This window comes from Acartia tonsa, chromosome 4, assembly GCF_053477335.1.
Source record: "Acartia tonsa isolate MP-2025a chromosome 4, ASM5347733v1, whole genome shotgun sequence".
NCBI lineage: Eukaryota > Metazoa > Arthropoda > Copepoda > Calanoida > Acartiidae > Acartia > Acartia tonsa.
In genome coordinates, this window is record NC_137263.1 from 41,631,412 (window position 1) to 41,643,674 (window position 12,263).

A 12,263-nucleotide genomic window follows, 5' to 3' on the forward strand; every position below is an offset into this window, starting at 1 on the left:
AAAATTTTCTGTCTGTCTTTTATGCCAGGAATAAAGGATATTCTTGTATATTTTGTAAAAAAGGTAAGTTGACTTAATGTTTTTTGTACCTTAAAATCTCATGAATGGCTTCACATTAACCCAACTAAATTGACCCCCAACCGCCTCTGAAAACTTTCCTGCTTATTTATCAAACTGAAGGTAGTTTTGTATTCTAAAAAAAGTTTTCTGATTGATTCGTTTTTCTATACAAGTAACATTCTTTTATTTTCATTGGAATGTAAATAACACATACGTATTTCTTTGGATACTTTTATCGAATTTTGATTGGTTGTATCCAAACAATTAGTGAATACACGTTTTAACCAATATTTTGAAGGGGTGAATTTGTTCAGCAACATTAGAAATGCATATTAATTTATCATCCATTGTCTTATTCCTTAAGATCCTTGGAATTGAATTAAATACATTATGAAATTTAAGGCTTTTCTATAGTTTCCTGACTTAACCAAAGCCTGCGTCATCATTTTTATTTTCACACAAATATTTATTGGTGAAAGACTACCCAGGCATTTTCAAAGATGATAAAATATGTTGAATGGATGACATTGGAATACACTTTTATGCTTATATAAAAGTAACAGGATGTCTGTGTGTGATATATATGTGATATAAGAATCATTTTGGTACTTATTGTATTTTCTATGTTTGTTATTTTAAAATGTGGGGATCTTTGAAGAGGCTTGAAAAACTCCAGGGAAGTTTTAATTTTTAAGAAAGTCGGTTGCCCCACCCCCAATTATTTAAAAATGTTTTTGATTTATTTCTGACTTCCCTATTTCTCAAAGGAGAAGCCACTGATAGAACTAAGAAGATAAGTAACTTATGCAGTAAGAAATGAATGGACTATGTACTTTTATTTAGAGTAGCTGTACTCTGAAAAGATGATTGCACTATTGCACTTTTAAGGTTCTATTTAGAGTAGCTGTACTCAAAAAAAAATAATGTACAATGTACTTTTTAGGACTTGCATTTTGAGTGGCTACAGCCAAAAACTTATACTTACTTGCTGCATTGAAATACCTACTTCAAGTTGAAGTGCTGTATATATTTATATGTTATACATAACCCTCTCCTTTGATACAATTAAAACACACCCTTAAGCCTGATAAGGATTCGAAAAAAGGTGTCAACATTTCATTTACTTATGTTTTAAAAATGAAGCTCTTTATAGTGCCTATAAAAAATGACGCCCTACAATATAAATGACCAATGATAGGCCGTTACACAGACTAAATTAACAATGGCACATACATTTTAATTGGCCAATTGTAGGCCAGTATAACGTCATTTTTTTATAGGCACTGTAAAAAGCTTCTTAAAAGAAAAACTGGGTGTATGAATTGTTATATTGTTTTTGGAAAATATTAAATTTTCTTTTTCAATCTTCATATTGCGGTTGTTCTCAATCTCAATTCTTCTTTGAGAAAATGTTTTAAACTTATTACGGGATATCGTTCTACATATATTTATGTACATTGTACACATATATCAACTTCCAGGTAAAGTTTAAAAATCACATATTTCAGGATAGGCAATTTAGTTTATAAATATTATTTATAACTCCTCTATATATCAACTAGTTGAAGCTGTGTATAGTGCTTATAAAAAAATGAAGTCATAAAATACAAAAAAGAAATGTAGGCCGATACACAGATTATATTACCAATGGCATAGCAGTATATAATTTAATTGACTTATGGTTGGATAGTATGACTTTATTTTTTACAGGCATTATAAACAGCTTCCAACTAGTTCCGTCTCCAAGACTTTCAGCTTTTTTATCTTTAAACTCGTCACTTTTGCATCAAAACAAAGTTTTAAACAAAAATTGTTTGTTGTCCAATTGCAAAATGATCGATCACGACAAATATTTTTTAATAGAGTTAGTTTTAAAACTTTCAGGGGCAGTTTCATTTGCAGTCATTTTTGTCAATTTTAAACACTGCGTGTAGTAAGATTTTGAAATGCTTATTTTAAAATTATTAATAAATTTACTTATTTATTTATCTCTGAAAGTGAAGTGCCAACTACAGATAAGGAATTTAAAATTTACAACCATGTGATTTATATATATATTTTCATTCTCAAAGTTGTTTTTTGCACAAGTTATTTATAGCTTTTATTTCTTGGAGATTAAATTGTGAGTAATATTGGTCGTTTAGCATAGCAGCTTTTATAAAACAAATATTGTTTTTGCCACTAAATAAATTTACATCTTTTTTAAAGCGATTATAATATTATAAGCGAAGCATCTCTAAAATCAAGTGCTAAAAATATATGTCCTTAAAGAGAATCCTAAGCAATTTTGCAACAAATTCATTTGCAATTTAGTTTAGACTTATAAATTGATATTCTGCTTTTGACACTATATACTATATAGTTGATTTTCGCTTGTCTTACAGTCTAATTTTAGAGTTTTATGGATATTGTCATCCTTGTTTGTAAGCACTTTGCATCTTAAGATCAAACAAGTTGCAAGGCCAAAGAGACACTTTCTCTTTTCCATTGTTTCTTTTACTATAATAATAGCTTACAAAGCTTATAGAGTTTACATTTTTTAGTTTCACACTCTTTAACTTTGCAGCATTATTCAGTTTCCACTGTTTACTTTATTTAAGAATTAATATCTGCTGGTTTAGAACTGGTTCTCAGCCATACTGAAAAATCATGTATAGCATCGAATTACAGACAATTTTCCTTAAATGTTAAAATAAAAATCATAACAATAATACCAGTTAATATGATGCTATAGATTACTACTCTTCAAATAGATATGATTTCACATTTGATCAAAAAAAAATACACGAAAAATGATCAAAGTAAATTATTCTCTACACTAGTATTATCCAGCTATCAAAGGCAGATTAACAATGATTAGTGTGGGGATGGAGGATTGATTTATCTCCCCATAACATATCCCTGTATGCCTAAAATAAATGCATTAAAATAGTTGTTTAATCTAAACAACTAATTAGGAAGAGTACACACAAAAGTATAAACAGGATCCATAGATCATTATAAATTATTGGGCAGGTACCCAATTTTGCCCCGGGTTCACTGTGTCATATGTTGGTAAAGAAAAGAATTCTCAAGTCAATTTAAAATACTTATTTTTTCTAATAATATACCATAGTGCTTGATTCAAATAAATTTAAATTTTCACACATAATAAAAGTTTTTATTTATAAAAAAAGGGTTATTGACAAATTCTAAAGGCCTTTAGGAATTACTTTACATGACTTTGACTACGTAAATTTAATCTAAATTTCTATTGCTCAGTCTTTTAGTGTTTATTAGTCAAATTGAAATTGTATTAATTTTCTATGACAGTTATAAAACATCGAAACAATTATAAAAAATAAAAGAATTGCAATTTAGAATAATTGACAGCATTTAATTGCTTCTTATGTTGAAGATTCACTTGGTGGTTCCATATATTCAATAAAATTTCATTATTAGCTGTTTGTGGTGTACATTTCTAAGATTTAAAAAAATGTTCGTGTACTATCAACAGACAAAACAAAACCAAAATGCCTTGTAGAATTGCTTCGCAACTACTATAAACTTACCCCAGTTAGTTAGTCTGAATGCTAGCTTCTCGTAGAATCTGCCCATCCCCATAATAGCCATCAGATTTATCTAAAACAAAATTATAATAAAAATCAATATGATCATTGATCACAAGGATGACAACATCCATAAGTAGCACACTAAAAATAATAGGTTGCACAAACGGACAAAGTGAGTTATATAGTAATGTTCAGTTGTCACAAGAGAGTAAAAACTCAAATCACGACAGGTACAGCGTTACTGACTGACTGACGGATAGATAAAATGAATTATAAAGTAGCTTCGCTATTAAAACATTAGTGAAAATAATGTAAAAGTAAGCCAGTTAAATGGGGAAGAACCGCTTATAGAGATGCAAAGAATTTAAAAACTTTTAAGTTAAAAAATAGAAATTTCTAGCAGCAGATTGTAGACATAACATTTTACAAACAACAAAACTAAGTGCATAATTTAAATACTGGGCAATCAGTTCTGCATAATGTCTAATCCGCAAAGTGTTTAATTTTCGCCAAAACAAGATATAACAAGATATAAAACAATGATATTACACGGGTAAACATGGGAGGGTTAGTATTTGCTATTATTTCCCGCTATTAGAAAATAATATTGATATTTTTGGAACCCGGTAATAGTGTCGGACTGATTATGACTTAAAAAACAAATTAGCCAATGAGAGGCCATTATTGACCAATGGTAAAATTTATAGTGGCCTCTCATTGGCTAATTATTTTTTTTACGTCATAATCAGTCCGACACTTTTACTGGGTTCATATTTTTGCTATTTTAAAACATAGATTCAAATTTATCTTTTCTTTAGCACTTCCCAGAAGAATCTTGTTGATTGGTAATACTTAAGTAAATCATTGATAAGAACGATCAGTGCAATAGCTGAAAAGTTTTAAAAGTTTATTGGAGAATAATCTTAAAATGGATATTTTTCAACCGTATGCATTTGAAAAAGATACTGATTTTAACAAAAAAAGTATTACTGTGAATTTATTACGTTGATTTATAAGTGCATTTTGTTTCTAGCGTATGCCATACGGATTCATAAATTGTAAGGCAGCTTTGATCTTTGAAATTAAAAATACTGAAAAAAAATCAATTTAATGTGTAGTTTCACTTTTACCAACATAAAAATTTAATTATTTTCCTTTTATTTTTATTTTAACTGATTATAAATGCATGGCAACATACAAATTAGTGTAATTGAAAATTGTTTTAAATCATTATAGTAATATTTAATGGAAATTAGGAATTAATTTAATTTAAAGTTTGTTATTTTATTATTAGTTTTATTTTGTATTTACAGCAATAAGAATTGGATTGAAAACAAGGAAGATAACATCAATAAAACAAAGCTAAAAAATCAGCTCCGAACAAACAAATATTAAATCCTAACAGCATATTATTTAGATGTCTTAACCAAAAATTAGATTAAAATCTGTCGCAAAATCTACATTCAAACTTCAAATTTATAGAAAAGTTTTTCGCACACCAATTCTCATTCAGAAATGGAAAAATTGTCGTCTCTTTACTATACTGTTCTTGTAGAGTTGCTTAGCTTAAAGTAACTTTAAGCATGTTATACCATACAGTAGGATAGACACAAGTTTAGAAAATCTTTGAAAATAAACTAATCACAATCTAAATAATAATAAATTATGTTTCAGTATTTCTTTTAGATTATTTAATATCCATTAACTTGAAATAATATCATTTATATTTATTTTATTTGTCTGCTTCTAGCCTCTACACCCAATGACAATTTCTTTTTATCGCTGTAAAAGTTAGATAGATAAGAATAAATGTCTTTGCTTAGCAATACAATCTTAGTACTAAGCAATACTAATGAAATATACATTGCTTATCTTCTAGGAATAGTATAGAATCTCTTCGCATACCAATGGTTAAATTGGTCAGGAGTGGTAGAAAATGTTAATTGGGAGATACCATTTATTTAAGAATATGAATGTATTAATTTTATAGCACAACTACTATAAAGCTAGGATATGACAATACGTGAGTACAATGGCATTTAGTTTACTCAGCTATTATGCAAGCTAAAAGGCTTCTGGTGCCAAAAACCAATCTTCACAATCTCCATAAATAAAAGTGGTCATGTTATCCAAAATGCATTATTTTAATAACAAAAGGTGATAATGTCATTTACCCAACTATATGAAATTGACAATAAAAAATAAGTCAGAAGGCTATGAGAAAAATAATAATATAGCCTATAAAGCTTGCTAAAATTAGGTTCCAAGAAGATCAATAAGGGTCGAATTCACTAAATATTATTCTCTTCTTTTCAGAGCTGACATACTTATGAACTGTACTAGAAATCAACAATTTATAGGGTATATTCCTAAGAGTTTTTTTTTTTTTGAAAGGGGGGGTTAATTTGACAAAAAAAATAAATTATTTCGGGGAATTAGTTTGCGTAAAATGTTCCCAAATATAGGAAATTACACAAATATGCAACATTTGGTGATAAAAAATTCCTTCCCTCCACCCTCTCCCCTTCAACTAGATAAACGAGCTGACCAATAAATGACAGGGTAAATAGCAACTTAAATTAACCTTAATTTTCCCCTTTTATAATATCCATGTATGTACATTCTACATCAATTCATTTTTTTAGCATTTTATTAAATCTTAGATGATCTAAAGCAATAATCTAATTTCTTATCTCTAAATTTCTCAGGTCAAATAGCCCAATACACAGTACACCGTGTTCCAGAAAAGCCAAAAAATGACAAAAAATCATAGAGAGTGTATATTTTAAAATTTTGATGAAATTTTATTTAAATAGCAATAAGTATCCTTATATCTTTCAATATAATGGCGAAATTTTAAATATCTCCATCCTGGCTGGCACAGGATGCCAGCAAACCTGGCAGGGTCATACAGGTAAAGAGCAAAAATATTTTGTTTGCCTTAAACTAAACATTTTAAGTTACCAAATACTAAAATATCCTATACTTTTACATACCAATATGAAATTTAAGTGTTTAAGTCAATTTCAGGGTCCAGGTATGATCCTGCAGGTCCTAATCCATCAGAAATCTTTAAACAGTTCTTGAGACCTTTGAAGTCTATAGACTTCAAATTTTAAACATATTCTTTTCTAACAAGTATGTATGACCTACGGAAATTATATGAAAATCTGCCGCCGTTTTCCCGCCGATCGCCGCCGCTGAAATTTATATTTTGAGATTTCTAATCTAAAGTTTACATACAGATAAGCCTATTTCTTATTTATTTTCTGTGTGTAAATGTAGGGAGGGAGGGGACAATAGGCTGTTTATTTAAATAGTCCCCAAATTCACAAAATAGCGTTTTCTTATTTGTAGGCATAACATTTTGTGGGACTTTTATTGAATTTTGATTGGTTGGTTTATTAGTTGAGTGTCCAAACGTTTCAATCACTAATTGTAATTTATAGAAGGGGCAATTTTGTGTATCAGCATTGGGAATGTACATTAATTTTTCGGCCTTTTTCTAATCCCTATAATCCCTAACTTTCATTTTATTTTCAATTTACTTGAAAGGAAGCATTTTCTAACTTAAACAATACAAAGTCTACTTGTCTTTTTTTAATAAGTATGAGGGCACCTTTGGAAAAAGGTTGCTTAATATAAGGGTGAAGGGAGTAAATAATGCTGACGAATTAAATAAGAATATATATTTGAACTAGGAAACCACATAAAATTTTTAAAACTTCTAGCTTTAATGGGTTCAGATGTGGATATTAGTAAGGCATTCCCCCCCCCCCCCCCAATGAAAAAAAGGTATAATGGTTCAGATAAGAGCCTAGACATTTAGGGATAATCTTTATTTAAAACTTTTCTTTACTTTAATTGAATATGTGTTGGAATAAGTAGAAAAATAAATTACTTTTATATCTTGAAAAATTGTTATTTTTTGATAGACCAAGTGTCTTTGGGGCTTAAAAAAACAAACTTCGCATAGTTTCGCATACACAGGGTAAAGTTCTCTGATATTATACATACATCTAATATCACCATGTAAGAGGATTTGCTTGGACTTTTTTGGTCTTAAAAGATCTGGAACCAAACGTAAAAATTTCATTAGAAGAAAATTGTTTATTCTACAGAAATCGGGTATGCTAAGAAAACCACCTACAATTACAACAAAAAATGACAATTTGACTACTTTTAAAGGCTAAGCGTATAAATTAATACGTACTGATTCCAAAAATATATAATACTTAAAAATAGCTTTAAAAATAAAGGGTCCACATTGATTTGAAATGTAGTTTAGTTGACCTTAAAAATAGTTGTTAACAATGATGAAAAGGAACTTAATTCCATACCTCTGGTATAATTACACATAAAATTCTTATTTTTCATAGTAAAGAGCTAATTCTTTCGGCTTTATTTCCAAAAACTTGTGTATATTACTAAACAATTGTTTAAAAGTGTATTTTCCAAAATGTAAAAAACGATTTTTTGTCACCCGTGGAACATAGTGCAGTACATACTATGTATGAAAAGCTTTTATTTGAAAATATTCCACTAGAAATTGCCTATACCGGTGTTGCAGCATCTTATATTGCAAGAATTAATGAGGTTTAGAAAATATAGTATACACTACACCAATACAAAATAACATTATCTACATGTGTTACAAAATTTTATATTCTTGAATTTCTATTTGTTTTATTTGGACTTATTTTATCCCTCCATTCGTTGTAAATCGGTCAAGTTTTAAATACTTATTTTTGACATTTTAATATTTAAACCATTAGTATTTAACATTGAATATATTTGACATAATATTATTTTTAATAGGTTGTTTGCGTTGGAAAAATCTTAATCTTAACAGAAGACTATTTATAAAAAATATTATTCAAAAACAATTTAGGCATAAAAAATTTATGGATTTATTGAATCTTTTTAGTTACATAGGATATTGAGTAAAATAAATTTTTGATATTTGTTCACTACTACATTGTACACATTATTGGTGCACAAAATAATACCAGAAGCATGTGTAAAACATTTTCGGATCAACTGCAGTTCACGGTAAAATATTCCTGGTAACGAATATTTACAAAAATCTATGAATTTTAAAGGCTGCTAGCTGCCAAACGGCTACGCGTACAGATCATGCCCGGCCCGCATACTGTTTTAAGTGGCATAGGAAGGCCTACAAATAATCTGGAATAGCCAAAAATCAATAATGCATAATTATCTCGCAGTGCAGAGAAATGCGCGAAAAAAAACAATTTTACGCGTTTTTTCTTCAGTGAAGCTTTCCATGTGCATCATTGGATCTTGGCTATTGTATGCCTTCTTATGAAGCTTAAAATAGTGTGCGGGTATAATTCGTACGTTCAGCCGTTTGGCAGCTAGCAGCCTTTAAAATTCATAGATTTTTGGAAATATTCGTTACCAGGAATATTTTACCGTGAACTGCAGTTGATCCAAATTTTCTTTTGTGGGGGAAGGGAGGAAGTTGTGTTAAAATATGAATTGGCAAAAAATTACAACTCTTTCCTTCTTTTAAAGCAATACTTTTAATTTTTCTTGTTAACATTACATTTTAACAGGCAATATTTGATTATATAACATCTATATACATACATATCTTTGGTGTTTTTAGTCGGATTTAAAATTTGTCCGTCTTTCTAAGGTAATGGAGTATTCATAGATGAAAGGACAAGTAGCTTTATTATTCTTTTTTTCATATTTTGGATATTTTTACTTATGTATCCTTGTCATCCTTTTTTTATATGACGTATATAAACCAATATATAGTGTGTAAGTATGGATGAAAAGACCTGAGGTGGATTCTCTAAAAAAAATATGGTAGCCAGATCACCAGAACTGATTATGTAAAAAAATCCTCCAAAATCACATTAGAAATATACAAAAATTATATAAAATCTTTATTTTAATAACCATTCTATGATTTTAGAGCGAATATGTTTTAATTTATAAATGAATTTGTACAAAAAAAAATTGGTGATCTGGCTACCATAGCCGGATTCAGCAATCCTAATTTGTTTAAGAATCCACCTCTGGAGTAGAGAAAATGATAAGAAATCTTATTCAGAGTATACACACGGACCTTAGCCTTCAAACAGGGTCGCCAACTTTTGTTTTACTCGTTTTGTTTGTCCTTAAATTGTGTCGTTAATATGCCAACAAAAGTATGTAGATGTAATGATATTAGATTGTTGATATGTCGGTATAATGTCAGTCAAGATCACTTTTTATAGTATAAACCCTTTAATTTCGATATGATTTTGACGAAAGAAGTAAAGAAATTTTTGTATAAATTCTCCATTCTAAACTTTCTAAATGATATTTAACGTATCTAAGACAAATAATAATACAAGGATGACAACATCATTAAGTAGCGAAGCACAAAAAAATATGGATGGGAATACGTAGAAGTAGATTTAAAGTGTATACTGATATCCCAAAAAAGTTTTAAAATTGGACCAAAAACACCAATGATATGGGGAAATATGTAAAACATTTAAAAATAGCCAAAACCCTGCTAAAAGGCAGTCTGACCGCCATGGTTGTATTCTTAAAACGACAGCAAATTTAATTTTTATATTCTTAACTTTAAAATTTTGGAAAATCGGATTATCTACATCAGAGATATGGAAAAATAAGGGAAAAAGTTAAAAATAGCCAAAAACCTGCAAAAAGGCAGTCTGTTTGTCATGGTTGTTTTCTTTAAACGACAAGAAATTAAATTTTGATTTCTATAACTGAAACAAAAATATGGAAATCGGACAATAAACACCAACGGTATGGAGAAATATGTGAAAATACAAAAATAGCCTAAAACCTGCTTAAAGGCAGTCTGATCGTCATAGTTGGTTTCTTTAAACGACAGGAAATTCAATTTTGATATCTATAACTGAAAAAATTTTGGAAATCGGACCATGAACACCAAGATATGGAAAAATGTGAAAAAAAACAAAAATAGCCTAAAACCAGCTAAAAAGCGGTCTGACTGCCATTGATGTTTTATAGGTAATTGTGCTTCTTAATAATGGGACCGTTGTCAAGAAATTTCATCCCTATATCTTTTATAGGAGCGGAAAAAATCACGTTTCCCCCAAACTAAGACGGACATACGGACAGAAAGACATTTGAAATTATAGAGTAGCTTCGCTTCTAATAATGAGTCTGTCATTGTGTTTAGATCTCTAAAATAGCTAATCTAACTGGGAATGGTGATAGAAGTTTTTGTTGGTATAACAACCATTAACCTAATTATTTATGACTTACGGCAAAGGATAACTTTATTTCAGATTATATTTTTAGTAGCGAAGCTACTCTATAATTTGAAATGTCCGTCTGTCCGTATGTCCGTATGTCCGTCTGTCCGTATGTCCGTCTTAGTTTGGGGGAAACGTGATTTTCTCGGCTCCTATAAAAGATAAAAGGCTGAAATTTTTTGACAACATTCCCATTATCAAGGAGCACAATTAACTATCTTACATCAATGTCGATAGGACCGCTTTTTAGCAGGTTTTAGGCTATTTTTGTATTTTTCACATTTTTCTCCATATCTTTGGTGTTTATGGTCCGATTTCCAAAATTTTTTCAGTTATAGAATCAAAATTAAATTTCCTGTCGTTTCAAGAAAACAACTATGACGGTCAGACTGCCTTTAAGCAGGTTTTAGGCTATTTTTTATTTTTCACATTTTTCTCCATACCTTTGGTGTTTATGGCCCAATTTCCAAAGTTTTTCAGTTATAGATATCAAGATTAAATTTCCTTTTGTTTCAAGAACACATCAATGGCGGTCAGACTGCCTTTTTGCAGGTTTTTGGCTATTTTTATATTTTTCACATTTTTCTTCATATCTTTGGTGTTTATGGTCCTTTTTTTTAAATTTTTGTAGTTATAAATATCAAAATTAAATTTCCCGTTGTTTTGAGCATCCAGTATGTAATTTACTTTGACCGTCAGTCTGTTAGTCATAGTACTGAAATATAAATAAATATTAAGAAATTAACAAATGTTGAAAAGGTTTAGTGATTTTTTCCTAATATTTATGCTTTTGTCAACTAATATCTAAATTCTTATTTAATTGTTTATGCTTCGCTACTTATGGATGTTGTCATCCTTGTTTCATTTTCAATTGTATTCTTTTTTAGGCTTAAATAGACTACCATTTTTGAAGAAAATTTAATTCCTGAGTTTACTTTATCAGAAGGCTATTTTTATCGATAGATCATTAAAATTAATAAACTGTTGAGCTTTTAATAATGTGGCTTTATGTTGACGACCTGGTTTCTTAGAAAATCTGACATTCATTTTTCTTTGGATTCATTCGAATATTTATCTTAATAGTATTTTCATTCAACTAAATGTTTCTTTTATATATCTACTAGAGTTTGCTCGATATAACTATCTATTGGCTAGTTTTCTATATGCATATCTATTTCTCAATAAATCTATTTTCCTCACCCGGCATTACTATTTAAAGAAAGTAAATATTTAATAATTTAAATGGTTTTAAAAAGATTTTTTAAATTATATTTTTTTCTTTACAATACCATCACCAAAGGGTTAATATGATTACTACAATTTTAGTTTAATATTTGAACACACAAAGTGTCGCCACAATCGAATTCTTTTAAAACAGAGT

At 29.2% G+C, this 12,263-nt stretch overlaps 1 protein-coding gene across 5 annotated transcripts in view; it reads right to left on the reverse strand.

Annotated features, from left to right (window-relative positions):
• LOC145317278 (anoctamin-7-like) overlaps nt 1-12,263 on the reverse strand; it is a 162,238-nt gene that overhangs the window by 23,883 nt on the left and 126,092 nt on the right. For all 5 annotated transcript variants that reach the window (XM_080158287.1, XM_080158288.1, XM_080158286.1 and 2 more), the window contains one exon: nt 3,612-3,681. In XM_080158287.1, coding sequence (XP_080014413.1) covers nt 3,612-3,681 — 70 coding nt within the window. The remainder of the gene's footprint in view (nt 1-3,611; nt 3,682-12,263) is intronic.